Genomic DNA, 15826 nt, shown 5'->3' with positions numbered 1-15826 from the left:
GAGCAATTAAACACGTGGCTACAGGGATGGTGCAGGCGGGAGGGATTCAGATTTCTGGATAACTGGGGCTCTTTCGGGGGAAGGTGGGACCTCTACAGACAGGATGGTCTACATCTGCACCTGAGGGGCACAAATATCCTGGGGGGGAGATTTGTTAGTGCTCTTTGGGGGGCTTTAAACTAATGCAGCAGGGGCGTGGGAACCTGGATTGTAGTTTTAGGGTAAGGGAGAATGAGAGTATAGAGGTCAGGAGCACAGATTTGATGTCGCAGGAGGGGGCCAGTGTTCAGGTAGGTGGTTTGAAGTGTGTCTACTTCAATGCCAGGAGTATACAAAATAAGGTAGGGGAACTGGCAGCATGGGTTGGTACCTGGGACTTCGATGTTGTGGCCATTTCGGAGACATGGATAGAGCAGGGACAGGTATGGATGTTGCAGGTTCCGGGGTTTAGGTGTTTTAGTAAGCTCAGAGAAGGAGGCAAAAGAGGGGGAGGTGTGGCGCTGCTAGTCAAGGGCAGTATTACGGTGGCGGAGAGGATGCTAGATGGGGACTCATCTTCCGAGGTAGTATGGGCTGAGGTTAGAAACATGAAACGAGAGGTCACCCTGTTGGGAGTCTTCTATAGGCCTCCAAATAGTTCTAGGGATGTAGAGGAAAGGATGGCGAGGATGATCCTGGATAAGAGCGAAAGTAACAGGGTAGTTATTATGGGAGACTTTAACTTTCCAAATATTGACTGGAAAAGATATAGTTCGAGTACATTAGATGGGTCGTTTTTTGTACAATGTGTGCAGGAGGGTTTCCTGACACAATATGTTGACAGGCCAACAAGAGGCGAGGCCACGTTGGATTTGGTTTTGGGTAATGAACCAGGCCAGGTGTTGGATTTGGAGGTAGGAGAGCACTTTGGGGACAGTGACCACAATTTGGTGACGTTTACGTTAATGATGGAAAGGGATAAGTATACACCGCAGGGCAAGAGTTATAGCTGAGGGAAGGGCAATTATGATGCCATTAGACGTGACTTGGGGGGGATAAGGTGGAGAAGTAGGCTGTATGTGTTTGGGAACACTGGATAAGTGGAGCTTGTTCAAGGATCACCTACTGCGTGTTCTTGATAAGTATGTACCGGTCAGGCAGGGAGGAAGGCGTCGAGCGAGGGAACCGTGGTTTACCAAAGAAGTGGAATCTCTTGTTAAGAGGAAGAAGGAGGCCTATGTGAAGATGAGGTGTGAAGTTTCAGTTGGGGCGAGGGATAGTTACAAGGTAGCGAGGAAGGATCTAAAGAGAGAGCTAAGACGAGCAAGGAGGGGACATGAGAAGTATTTGGCAGGTAGGATCAAGGAAAACCCAAAAGCTTTCTATAGGTATGTCAGGAATAAGCGAATGACTAAGGAAAGAGTAGGACCAGTCAAGGACAGGGATGGGAAGTTGTGTGTGGAGTCTGAAGAGATAGGCGAGATACTAAATGAATATTTTTCGTCAGTATTCACTCAGGAAAAAGATAATGTTGTGGAGGAGAATGCTGAGACCCAGGCTAATAGAATAGATGGCATTGAGGTACGTAGGGAAGAGGTGTTGGCAATTCTGGACAGGCTGAAAATAGATAAGTCCCCGGGTCCTGATGGGATTTATCCTAGGATTCTCTGGGAGGCCAGGGAAGAGATTGCTGGACCTTTGGCTTTGATTTTTATGTCATCATTGGCTACAGGAATAGTGCCAGAGGACTGGAGGATAGCAAATGTGGTCCCTTTGTTCAAAAAGGGGAGCAGAGACAACCCCGGCAACTATAGACCGGTGAGCCTCACGTCTGTAGTGGGTAAAGTCTTGCAGGGGATTATAAGAGACAATATTTATAATCATCTAGATAGGAATAATATGATCAGGGATAGTCAGCATGGCTTTGCGAAGGGTAGGTCATGCCTCACAAACCTTATCGAGTTCTTTGAGAAGGTGACTGAACAGGTAGACGAGGGTAGAGCAGTTGATGTGGTGTATATGGATTTCAGCAAAGCGTTTGATAAGGTTCCCCACGGTAGGCTATTGCAGAAAATACGGAGGCTGGGGATTGAGGGTGATTTAGAGATGTGGATCAGAAATTGGCTAGCTGAAAGAAGACAGAGGGTGGTGGTTGATGGGAAATGTTCAGAATGGAGTTCAGTTACAAGTGGAGTACCACAAGGATCTGTTCTGGGGCAGTTGCTGTTTGTCATTTTTATCAATGACCTAGAGGAAGGCGCAGAAGGGTGGGTGAGTAAATTTGCAGACGATACTAAAGTCGGTGGTGTTGTCGATAGTGTGGAAGGATGTAGCAGGATACAGAGGGATATAGAGAAGCTGCAGAGCTGGGCTGAGAGGTGGCAAATGGAGTTTAATGTAGAGAAGTGTGAGGTGATTCACTTTGGAAGGAATAACAGGAATGCGGAATATTTGGCTAATGGTAAAGTTCTTGGAAGTGTGGATGAGCAGAGGGATCTAGGTGTCCATGTACATAGATCCCTGAAAGTTGCCACCCAGGTTGATAGGGTTGTGAAGAAGGCCTATGGAGTGTTGGCCTTTATTGGTAGAGGGATTGAGTTCCAGAGTCAGGAGGTCATGTTGCAGCTGTACAGAGCTCTGGTACGGCCGCATTTGGAGTATTGCGTACAATTCTGGTCACCGCATTATAGGAAGGACGTGGAGGCTTTGGAGCGGGTGCAGAGGAGATTTACCAGGATGTTGCCTGGTATGGAGGGAAAATCTTATGAGGAAAGGCTGATGGACTTGAGGTTGTTTTCGTTGGAGAGAAGGTGGTTAAGAGGAGACTTAATAGAGGCATACAAAATGATCAGGGGGTTAGATAGGATGGACAGTGAGAGCCTTCTCCCGCGGATGGAAATGGCTGGCACGAGGGGACATAGCTTTAAACTGAGGGGTAATAGATATAGGACAGAGGTCAGAGGTAAGTTCTTTACGCAAAGAGTAGTGAGGCCGTGGAATGCCCTACCTGCTACAGTCGTGAACTCGCCAACATTGAGGGCATTTAAAAGTTTATTGGCTAAACACATGGATGATAATGGCATAGTGTAGGTTAGATGGCTTTTGATTCGGTGCAACATCGTGGGCCGAAGGGCCTGTACTGCGCTGTATCGTTCTATGTTCTATGAATAGGGGGTTTAGTTCAGAGGCGAGTAGGTATTTTTGTTTGGCTGATATTCATCAAGTTTGTAAGCTGAAAAAGTTGGAAACAGTGGCCCAATGATCACATCTGTTTCAGATAATTTTTCCAAGTTCTAGCAGGCAAACAAATAAAGGTTAGGAATCAAAAGTTGGAAGTTTGGGGTACACCAGAGGTAGCCCTCGTCGGTATTGGAGGAGAAACCACTAAAGGTGGCGCAATGTCTTTTGCCCAACAGGTGGGACAAGAATCAGACAAAAGCAGTGCTATGGAGGTAGACTGTAGAGAAATTACATTCTAGAAAGATGGAGTGGTTTGTAGAGTCACAGTTACAGAAGAACACTATGTTGTGTAGTTATTAATGACTTCAACTAGTGTAGTTTCAAGTGCTATTCAGTGTTAAAATTAGTAAATCGTAGTCTCGCTTCAAATTTTCTGATGTCAAGTTTCCCCCTCAAATTTCTTCTCAGTGGTCAGAGACCACTGTATCTTTTGGGGAAAAAAAAGGATAAATATTTGAAACAGAGGAAGATATCAGACACTGGCGAGACAGCAAGGCAGAAGAATTAGTTTTAGTTTGCTTTAACAAAGAGCTGTCGTAGATACAATGGGCCAATTGATTTCTTCCTGTGGTGTAAACATATTTGGTTCCATGTCTTGTTGGGATAGGATTTCACAGGCAGTCCAACACTTCACCTAAGTGGTCATTTTTAACAATACAAGCCTCAAAAGGGAATAATCAACAGAGATACTGCAGTTGATACCAACCCGATCCTCAGCAGTACCAGATGCTTTCGCCTTCCAGACCAGCTCTTTTAATTATCTTGGAAAACAGCACTTTGAACTGTAACAGATGCAAGCCTGGATGTAGCCAAGCCAGGAAAAGAGATCAACACGCAATCATTATATACAACACTTCCTTCGTGGACACTTCTAGTCAGTAGAATGGTCAGGCATGGATTTTAGCAAGTTATTCCTGGGTATTATGCAATTCAAATCAGACTGACTAATATTGTGAAAGACCACTCAAATGGCAAACTCTGTAGGAGGCAAAAACCTATGATAATATTTGTTCTTTCTTCCCACAACTTGCAAATTAATGACCATTGTTCGACACTGCATCAACTGAAGACAGTGCCATTTTAAGGCATGGTACTTTTGTTTTCCAACAATTGCGAATAGAGACGACAACTGTCTCGGGCACTGGATTTTGATGCATGAGCAGAAAGTTAAATTTGCACAAGATGGCTTAAATTTAGATTTACCGTTCTAGTCCGGTTTCTCACCTTGAGTAGTGAAATTGAACAGTAATGGTTTCTCACGTCCATTTGGTAACTTGACATTTGGGTCCCGTAGTTCATCGAAGAATGTATGTGCACACGCCTCTAAAGGCGTCAGACGGGCAGTTGGCGTATATTCAAGCAGCCGGCTACACAACGCAATGGCTTCCGGGGGAGTGCGGGGTCGGAAGACCTGCCAAAATAACAATAAAGCATTTAATCTTTTAAAAATGAATTAGAAAAAGTATGCATTTGGATGTCTGTCTTGGCTTGATAGTAGCATCACTGTCCCGAACCCAAAATGTTCTGGTTCAAGCAGAATGCTAAAGACTTGGAAGCATAATCTAGGTCAGCATTTTATTGTAGGGCTGAGGGAGTGCTGCAGAGTTGATAGCATCTCATCTGAAGGAGGACCCATCCAAGGTCCTATCTACCTTATCAGGTGAGTGGTAAAAGATCCCAAAAGAGCAATGGAATTTTTTTGAGTGCCTTGGCAACCTTTAGCCGTTAACCAACATTATTAAAAAATAGATTATCTGCTAATTTATCTCAATATTATTGATGGAACTTTGCTTTCATCATTTGCCTACCTTCTAACAGTGACAACATTTCAAAAGTACTTCACTGGTTGTGAAGTGCATTTGGCATCCGGTTATAAAAAGTGCTATACACCCTTAACTAAAAATTGCTCAACAGTTAGTAAGACCATTAAAAAAAAAGCATTAGGCTTTACTTCAACAGAGGACAGAGTTGAAAAGTAGGGACGTTATGCTCAACCTGCAAAATCATAGAATCCCTACAGTGCAGGAGGAGGCCATTCGGCCCATCGAGTCTGCACCGACCCTCTGAAAGAGCACCCTACCAAGTCCCACGCTTCCAACCTTTCCCCGCAACCCCACCTAACCTTTTGGACACGAAGGGGCTATTTAACATGGCCAATCCACCTAATCTAATCCAATTAACCTGCACATTTTTGGACTGTATTGAACCTTTGTTCGATCGCAGGGTACTGCATGCAGTTCTGGCTGTTATATTATGAAAGGGATATAGAGACATTGAAGAAGGTGCAGAGATTTACAAGTGGACACCAGAAATACGTATCAGGAAAGGATCAAAGGCTGGGTCTATTTCTTCTTGAGAAAAGGTTGAGGGGTAACCTAATAGAGGTCCTTAAAATTATGAAAGGTTTTGATTGAGTGGATAGAGAAAATGCTTTCATTTGTGGAAGTCATAGCTAGAAACCATCAAAAAAGTATAATCACCAAGAAATCCAATAAGGAATTCAGAATAAACTTCTTCACCTCAAGAGTGGTGAGAACATGGAACTCATTACCAGAGAGTGTCTGATGCTAATGGTATAGATGCTTTTTAGGAGAAGCTCGAGGGGTAAGGAAATAAAGCATGCAATAATAAATTTAGATGGGGATAGATGGGAGGGATCTCAAGTGGAGCAAAAACACTGGCATGGACTGGTTGGGCCAAAATGACCTGCTTCTGTGCTTTAAATCCTATGTAATCCGATGTAAAGAAAAGATTGCTTAACCAAGTAGTACCAGTTCCAAAATGGGTGATTTTACATAGTTGTTTTTTCTGAATGGAATGAATATTCTTGCATTAAAGTATTTACATTTAAAAAATATAAATTTTGACAAAAAGGAAAAATCCATACATCTTATCCAATCAGTACAATTAAGCAAATTATTACCCAAATTAACATCAAAATTCAATAGCGTTTATTAAATATTTGATAAACAAATTGCTTTTCTCAAAGTTTTACCTCATCCAAGTTTCTCTCCACCTCTGCTGATGGTATGAACTTGTGTTTGAGCACAGTTCTACCACTACCAGCCACACTTGGCAGTTATTTATTTGAGTGACAAGTAGCCTTGGGGCATCTCGCCTGCTTCTCCATTCACGCAATCCAGGAGTTAATGGATGGCAATCAAGTGGGAAATCAGACAACTTTCTATTGCTAGGTCGGTGCACTAAGGGACCATGAGCAGAATATAATCAAGAACACAAATAATATAATTAACATCTTAAAATTTGCCAAGTCTTCTGTCCACATTATACCAAGCGACACTTCAAAAAAGTGTGAAAATATATTCAAGGATATTAGTGTCAACACTCAAGTTCGTTGATGATAAGTGTCAGCTCATCCCATTCGTACTACACATTTTTCATACTATTCTTGTCTGCAAATTCACAAAACGTGTTCTCTTCATCTCATTGCCACCTTCTAAATTCTATTTGCAACTTTTTATAGGATGAAGCAGTCTGTTCTTGCACGGAGCAAGACCTGACAACATTTTAGGTTTGGGCTGATAAATGGTAAGCAACATTTGTGCAACGGAAATGCTGAGGTAACTCTCAAGTGCACCAAGAGAAAATCTAATTCAAAGGCACTATCATCAGCAAATCCCCAAAGTCAAATCTTGGTTGTGGAAGTTGGGGGTATTACCCCTGACCAAAAACCTAACTCATTAGCCACTTAACTACGCAGCTATAAGAGGTCAGAAGCTGGGAATTCTTCAGCACTGGCTTCTCAATTCCCCCAAATCAATCCACCAACTAGAAGCCAGAAACCATGGTACGATGCAAAAAGTGCAGAGGATACCAGAAGTCTGCAGAGGGATTTGGATAGGTTAAGTGAATGGGCTAGGGTCTGGCAGATGGAATACAATGACAAATGTGAGGTTATCCATTTTGGTAGGAATAACAGCAAAAGGGATTATTATTTTAAATGATAATATGAAAACATGCTGCTGTGCAGAGACCTGGGTGTGCTAGTGCATGAGTCGTAAAAAGTTGGTTTACAGGTGCAACAGGTGATTAAGAAGGCGAATGGAATTTTGTCCTTCATTGCTAGAGGGATGGAGTTTGAGACTAGAGAGGTTATACTGCAATTGTATAAGGTGTTAGTGAGGCCACACCTGGAGTATTGTATTCAGTTTTGGTCTCCTTACCCGAGAAAGGACGTACTGGCGCTGGAGGGTATGCAGAGGAGATTCACTAGGCTAATCCCAGAGCTGAAGGAGTTGGATTATGAGGTGAGGTTGAGTAGACTGGGACTGTACTCGTTGGAATTTAGAAGGATGAGGGGGGGTCTTATAGAAACATATACAATTATGATAGGATAGATGCGGGCAGATTGTTTCCACTGGCGGGTGAAAGCAGAACTAGGGGGCATAGCCTCAAAATAAGGGGAAGTAGATTTAGGACTGAGTTTAGGAGGAACTTCTTCACCCAAAGGGTTGTGAATCTATGGAATTCCTTGCCCAGTGAAGCAGTAGAGGCTCCTTCATTAAATGTTTTTAAGATAAAGATAGATAGTTTTTTGAAGAATAAAGGGATTAAGGGTGTATGGTGTTCGGGCCAGAAAGTGGAGCTGAGTCCACAAAAGATCAGCCATGATCTCATTGAATGGCGGAGCAGCCTCGAGGGGCCAGATGGCCCACTCCTGCTCCTAGTTATGATGTTATGATGGAATACTCTCCATTTGCCAGAATGGGTGAATCTCCACACTATTCAGGAAAGAGCAACGTGCTTGACTTAGCATCCCAAGCATATTGAACATTCACTCTCTCCACCACTAGTGCACTTTGGCTGCAGTGTGGACCACCAACAATATCCACTGCAGTCCCTCGCTAAGGCTACTTTTTGACAGCACCTTCCAAATCTATGACCTCTACTGTTTAGTAGGACAAAGGCCGTAGGCACATGAGAATAGTGCCACCTGCTATCACTGTTCATCGCCACTAGGTCAATATTCTGGAACTTCCTCACTAACGGCACTGTGGATGTACTTTTGCCACAGACTGAAACGCTGAGGGAGGGGCTCACCATCACCTTCTCAACACCAATTAGGGGTGGGCAATAAATGCTGGAGGCCCATCACATTTCAAATAAATACTCCAAAAGTTTGTGCTAAATTGTCATTCAAGAATTTTCTTTCAACTTCCATGTCCATGCACTTGAGGGAAGTTGGTATAGAAGTTTGCAAACTTACTGTGACAAATTACTTCAGATTCCATATTTTTAGAATGGAGGTCAAGCATCCCACAAGAGATGAAATATTAGATCACAGGTATGGCCTTCACCATTCCTGGATTGCTGTCAACGTCCACATGCAAATGAACAGTCAGACAAGTGAATTATAAAGATATTCCTGTGACAATTGACATCAATATATAATTACACACATTGTGGTACTTCTGATCACTTCTTTGTATCATCCCGCATCAATCAGATCCTCTCCCATTTAATCTAAATTTCCTTCTGCATCACAGACGGAAAAACACTTCCTGCAAGCCACTTGCAACTACACTGCCTAACCTGTAGTATTTTATTCACAATACCTCTAAGCTACTAACCTCTCAACTACACCCTCACTTCCAACTATGAGCCATTTGTCCCCAGTTACACTTAAACCCACCAAAAGCGATAATTTCCCTTAATACGGCCTCCATTGAGATTTCCTTTATATTCTAGGAGTGCAGATTTGAAAGCTTATAATGCAAAGGCAGTTGAGCCAGTCTTCGCCAGATCTAGCTGGACCATATCAAGCATAATTTAGCCTTGCTGCTGCTGCTAAAACTGCACGCCATTCCAGGAGCGCCCTGGAAAGTACAGATAATGTCCACTTGCTTTTTCCCCCTCACTAATAACCAGCTCTCCAAACTCCTCTTTCCTGCCCTTCTAGCCTCAAACTAACAAGTGCAAGGTCATGAACTGCTTGGTCACTAACACAAAAACCATGTGTTCAACTGTCCCTCCAATTGCCTAAGCCAAATATCCCCCAAGGCTCCTCCTGCTCTTGCCCAGGACTCACATCTTTCCCCCAGCTCCCTTCATGTCCTCACTAAGCTCATCTTGTCCACGAGATGGGCCTCCACAGCTTCAACCTTATTCCCACTAAACTGCTGACCACCCAACTTCCTTTCCTAGCTCGCATGTTATTTCACATTGATAACTGTTCTCTCTCCTCACTGTCCTCTTCCTTTCAAATCTGCCACCATCACGCCCTTCAAAACACTCATTTTGACCTGTCTGTCCTTATAAACTACCAATCTATTTCTTTGTTTTCTCAAAGTCCATTAAACAGTGGTCACCTCCCAAAATGTATGCCAAGCTTTCAACAATTCTATGTATGAATCTCTCCAATTAAGGTTTCTGCCCATGTTACAATAAAGACATTGTCCTCAAATGACTGATGCATTCTCCTTCTTCACCTAACCAATCTGCAAAGTTTGACACCGCTGACCAAGCCATTCATCTGCAATGTCTTCCCTCCTCTGTCCAGCCCACTGTGACTTTGTCTGGCCTATCCAACAGCAGCAGTTGTTGACTACAACAGTTTTTCTTCTTGTACCTGCGCCCCATTCGGGCATGCACCAAAACATACCTCCCCCAATTCCACCAGAGGGACGAGTGACATATTATAAAATCTTTTTTCTGGTAAGAAACCTGCCAGGTACCTTTACAAGATCCAGTCAACAATTGTTCAACCCCAAAATAAAGAAAAAAAGTACAGACAGAATTTGCAAAGACCTTAGTTCCAAGTGGATATCTTGCATACAACCACAAGATCAACAAATGCCCCAAATCTAAGATGGTAGAGTGATATTCCACATATATACACAGAAGACCGGCAAATATTCATACAATTGGTTCAGATTGTAATGGATGTGGTCAGCATCACCCTTCATACGAAAAATGAAAGGATAAAAGTATATCGAAAAAGGAGTAGGGGATCGCAGGATAACAGGATAAATCCATGAACAGATGGCCCTATGGTGTACGCCTTCCTCCATAAAAGGTAACCAAGGATTCTTACACCATGTCAAAGCTGACAACACAAAGACCTCACTCTTCTCCATCAAATCAGAGGCAGCGTTCAGGCCTCGGCATCACCAAAAAAACTTCAATCATTTTCCACCAAGGAAACCGCACCGACAAGCAGAAGAATCATCAAGACATCCATCAACTGTGGGGGCTTGACAGCCATGCAATCGGGTAAAGCCCCGGGGCCGGACGGGTATCCGGTGGAGTTTTATAAAAAGTTCTCGGAGATAGTGGGGCCTGTGCTGGTTAGGGTTTTTAAACGAGGCAAGAAACAGAGGGGTTTTACCCCCGACGATGTCACAGGCCACCATCTCACGGATATTGAAACGGGACAAAGACCCGGAGGCATGTGGGTCCTATAGGCCGATCTCTCTGCTCAATGTAGATGCTAAAATACTGGCCAAGCTCTTGGCAGCTAGGATTGAGGACTGTCATTATGGAAGATCAAACTGGGTTCGTCAAGGGCAGGCAGTTGGTGGCCAACCTAAGAAGGCTGCTGAATGTGACCATGATGCCCCCCGGAGAGTAGGGAGGCAGAGGTAGTTGTGGCAATGGATGCCGAGAAGGCTTTCGACCGGGTTGAGTGGGACTATTTATGGGAGATGCTGGGACGATTTGGGTTCGGGGAGGGCTTTATCAACTGGGTTAGACTGCTGTACCAGGCTCTGGAGGCTAGTGTTCGGACGACGTCTGACTATTTTAGACTGTACCGAGGGATGAGGCAGGGGTGCCCCCTCTCCCCACTGCTGTTTGCGCGAGCAATAGAGCCGCTGGCAATTGCCCAAGAGCTCCTAGGGGTTGGAAAGGGCTGGTACGGGGGGGGGGGTGTTGGGCGAGGTGGAACACAGAGTTTTGTTGTACGCCAACGACCTGCTCTTATACATCACGCATCCAGTGGTTGGGATGGATGAAATCATGGGAATCCTGAGGGAATTCAGCCGGTTCTCGGGTACAAACTGAACATGGCAAAAAGCGAGTTGTTTGTAGTCCAGGCGAGGGGCCAGGAGGGTCGGCTGAGGAGGCTGCCATTTGGGTTAGATGGGGACAGTTTTAGATACTTAGGGATACAGGTGGAGCGGGACTGGGGCTGGTTGCACAAGTTGAACTTATCTCGGTTGGTGGAGCAAATGAGGGCCGAGTTCCGGAGGTGGGATGCGCTCCCACTGACACTAGCGGGGAGAGTGCGGACGGTTATAATGACGATCCTCCCGAGATTCCTGTTCGTATTCCAGTGTCTCTCCATTTTCATTCCGCGGTCTTTTTTCAAGAAGGTCAATAAAATGATGTGTGGGCGGGAAAGTCCCCGCGGGTGAGGAGATTGATGCTCGAGAGGAACCGAGGGGAAGGGGGACTGGCGCTGCCAAACTTTAGTAATTACTACTGGGAGGCCAACATAGCTACGATAAGGAAGTGGATGGTGGGTGCGGGGTTGGTTGGGGGCGGATGGAGGCCGCTTCGTGCAGGGGCACCAGTTTGGCAGCCCTGGTTACGGCGCCCCTGCCGGCACGGAACTCCACCAGCCCTATAGTGGTGGCGACCTTGCGGATCTGGGGCCAATGGAGAAGGCATGCGGGGGAAGTGAGAGCATCAGTTTGGCCCCCAATTTGCGACAATCACCTGTTTGCCCCGGAGAATATGGACGGTGGGTTCCGAGCATGGCGGAGGGCTTGGATTGAGAGAATGGGGGATCTGTTCTTGGAAGGGAGCTTCCCAAGCAGGAGGGCGCTAGAGGAGAAATTTGGGCTGGCAAGAGGGAATGATTTCAGGTACTTGCAGTTGCGGGACTTTCTACGCAGACAGATTCCATCCTTCCCATGCCTGCCACTTAGGGGGATCCAGGACAGGGTGGTGCCCAGTGGATGGGTGGGGGAGGGGAGGGTCTCAGATATATACAAAGAACTTATGGGGGCAGAGGAGTCGCAGACCGAGGAGCTGAAGCTTAAGTGGGAAGAGGAGCTTGGAGGCGAGATAGGAGAGGGCTTATGGGCGGAGGCGTTGAGCAAGGTAAACGCGTCCGCAACATGCGCTAGGCTCAGCCTGATTCAATTGAAGGTTGTCCACCGGGCCCACATGACAGTGGCCCGGATGAGTAAATTCTTTGGATTAGAGTACAGGTTGCCAGATGTTCGGGAGGACCAGCGAACCATGTCCACATGTTCTGGGCATGACCAAAACTCAGGGGGTACTGGCAGGGATTCGCGAACGTTATGTTCCGGGTACTGAAAACGAGGGTGGTGGTGAGTCCAGAGGTGGCAATCTTTGGGGTTTCGGAGGACCCGGGAGTCCAGGAGGAGAGAGAAGCTGACGTTTTGGCCTTTGCTTCCCTGGTAGCCCGGCGACGGATTCTGCTGGCATGGAGGGACTCAAAGCCCCCGAAGACGGAGGCCTGGCTATCGGATATGGCGAGCTTTCTCGGTCTGGAGAAAATTAAGTTCGCTCTGAGAGGGTCACTGTCTGGGTTCGCCCGGAGGTGGCAACCATTTATCGACTTCTTTGCGGAAAATTAATCGTCAGCCGGGGGGGGGGGTTAGGGCAACGTAGATTAGGGGGGTAGTTAGGTGGGTCCTTGTAGGAGGGGAGCTGGTTTTTGCACTATGTTGCTTGTTCTTATGCACACTGTTTTGTACTGTTGTTGTTTACTATGCCAAAATGCCTCAATAAAATTGATTATCAAAAAAAAAAAGACATCCATCAACTGGGTATCTGATACAATCCTCCTCCTCCTGACAAGAGAAAGGAAGTCCTCCAGAAATAAATAAAACAAATGAGAGCCCATATCAAAGCTGCGCTCATCCATATAAAGAAATGAAATTTCAGAAAGAGGGGAACACCAGGATTAGACTTCGGACATGGTGTGACAATGTACACTTCCCAGAAAGGATGCCAGGGACAGAACAGGATACTGCCATCAAGGGAGCCCAAGGATTCTTACATCAAACCAAGACTAGCAAGACCACAAACCTTGCTCCTCTCCAGCCAAATCAAAGGCCCCACTCAAGCCTCAACCTCACTGGAAAGCTTAAACTACTCTCCATTAAGGAAATCCCACTGACAAGAAGAATTGTCAAGACATCCATCAACATATCATCTTAGAGAACAATACAATTCTCCCCCTGCTGGCAGAAATCTGGACACCTCTCAGAACCAAATAATACAAATTAGAGCCTATATCAGCACCTCACCTACCCAAATAAAGAGAAATAAATCAAGAGACAGGAACACCAGGATTAGCCAATAGGCATCTGGCACGGTCTACCAATATACACTTTCGCAAAAACAATCCAGGGACAGAACAGGATACTGCCCCAGGGGGCCCCCCAAGCCTCCATCCAGCCTAATCCCCAACCGAAGAAAGACTCCAACAACGCTGAACTACAGCACTCAGACTCATTCTTACTAGGGTCCCACAGTCAACAGGATCTTAAGGAGAGTCCAGAAGCCCCCAAAAAGGGATATCTCGGGAAGGGGGCCTGTTGCCCCATCCAAAATACCCTCCACCTGACCTGGATAAACATCCGTCACTACTGCTCTGATCTACTCAATCAAACTAAATTGGGATCAACAATATATTAGAATAGGAGCCGACAGGCGAAGGTTACTCCCATCATTCTTATAACCACCTGTGCATGTACCAGTACATATTTCCTCCACTCCAATATCAGAGGTGTCAACGACTGAAACAAAAAAAGGAACCCAGTCTTCTCCGGGATATATGATTTGTACCTTCATAGGAGACAAGCAAGGATTTCCTAATACCAAATTAACAAAAGTGCAAAAGAAAAACATGACACCAATAGATCTAATGGGGGTAGTGCTTCCTCATCCACAATGGAGACCAATAAATCATATCAACCACCTCCGTACCAACCCACCTACCGCCACCCTGCTGTGGTGCCACCTTATCTATAAATGAAGTGAAGGATACCAAAAAATATACTCCTTCTGTGCAAAAGTACAGATTACAGCACAGTGGAAACCAAGTAAATACAACTCTCATATCAAACGACCACCTCAGCATGATTTTCACAGTATAACAGATAGCAGATGTCTCTGTGCTCATATATCATACACCCCGGTCAGTATAAAAGACAATAACACGAAAGAGGAGTAAAATCATGAGTGAACAAAGTCCAGAATTAATGAAGAACTGCAGGATAATATAACCATCCATGGAGTTTGACCACATCATTGCGCAACAATCAGTGTCCATCCAGAGTTTCACCGAAGCCCCTGCACCTCTGTCATGTCGCCGTCCTGGAGCCCCTGGAAAGGGACACCTAGACCCTGGCGGATGGCAAAGGCCCATCATGTCTGGCTGCCTCCAACCCTTCTCAACGAACATCGAGGCCCAAGACAAAGTAAGACCAGTGACAGATCCCAGATCTCAAAGACTAGATACAATGTGTTTCGTTGAACTCTAATCGCCCTGTCTTCAAATCAAGATTGCAAAAGCATGGCAGCGATTTCTCAAATTCGACTGGCAATTCATCCCCAGCTCCCTTTGGGGTGGTGGGGCACACAAACACTCCTCCTCTGGTTCCATCTCCCCAAATCAACCAGCATGTTCAACATACCATGCAGTAGGACTTCTAAAGACTGAAGCTGAGACCCCTCTAAGGAAACTGGCCTATTGACTGACAGTATTCTCTTCCCTGCTTCATCCTTCTCTACAGGGTATCTCGCAATTCATCAATGTGTGCAGCAATAATCTGTGCCGGGGTGCTGAGACCATGGTCCACAATTTCGCTGACAATGGCAGCCATCCCCTCGATGCCAATGGTATCATCGAAGAGTAGGCACGCCCACCAGCGAAACCACTAGTGCGATCTGGGCCCTACCCGGCCATCTCTAACCACCTCAATGAACCAAGCATTTTCTTGTCTTAACTCGGCTGCCCATCACCAAAATTTAACCAGGATCTTTCAGGAACATAACAGATCATACTCATCAGGATCAAATAGTTATGGGTTGTGCATCAGGATAACGCAATTTAAAAGATGAGTGGCGCCAGAGCTCACGAAAATGCAGGAGCTCCCACCACGTGACCCCCCCCCCCCCATCTATTTTTAATTTTCATGCTGCCACTCGGTGACAACATTCAAAAAGAGTTTAGTTACACACAATGATGACATCCGGCTCTAATCAGACACCCTGTTCCCAATGTGAAATCCCCTTCAATGGAACACTGGAAAGACCAATGCCATCATTTTCAGTCCCTGCTCCAAACTCTACTCTCAACCCACCAATTCCATAGCTGGTTGATGCTTCAGGCTAAAATTAAAGCATTCACAATCGCAGCATCTAATGTGACCCTGAACTAGGTTTCTGACCATACACCCCATTGTCACAAAGATAGCCTACTTTCACCATCCTAATTCTCTTGTCTCCGCCCCTGTATCAATCCATATGTGGCTGAAACGCTCATCTAGGTTTTCATTACTTTTAGACTCGATTATGCAAATGTTCTCCTAGCTTGCTCTCACATTCCGCCCTCCAAAAATATGAAACTGATTCAAAATTCTGTGATCGTTAAGACTTGGCAGCA

At 45.4% G+C, this 15826-nt stretch overlaps 1 protein-coding gene across 1 annotated transcript in view; it reads right to left on the bottom strand.

Moving 5' to 3' along the window:
• The window catches only part of gsk3ba (glycogen synthase kinase 3 beta, genome duplicate a), a 223177-nt gene that overhangs the window by 23793 nt on the left and 183558 nt on the right, over positions 1 to 15826 (bottom strand). Inside the window, exon 9 of the mRNA XM_072513692.1 lies at positions 4444 to 4630. Coding sequence (XP_072369793.1) covers positions 4444 to 4630 — 187 coding nt within the window. The remainder of the gene's footprint in view (positions 1 to 4443; positions 4631 to 15826) is intronic.

The sequence above is a fragment of the Scyliorhinus torazame genome, chromosome 8 (assembly GCF_047496885.1).
Source record: "Scyliorhinus torazame isolate Kashiwa2021f chromosome 8, sScyTor2.1, whole genome shotgun sequence".
Classification (NCBI taxonomy): domain Eukaryota; kingdom Metazoa; phylum Chordata; class Chondrichthyes; order Carcharhiniformes; family Scyliorhinidae; genus Scyliorhinus; species Scyliorhinus torazame.
The sequence above is the reverse complement of the archived record's forward strand: the minus strand, read 5'-3'. Positions and strand labels throughout refer to the sequence as shown.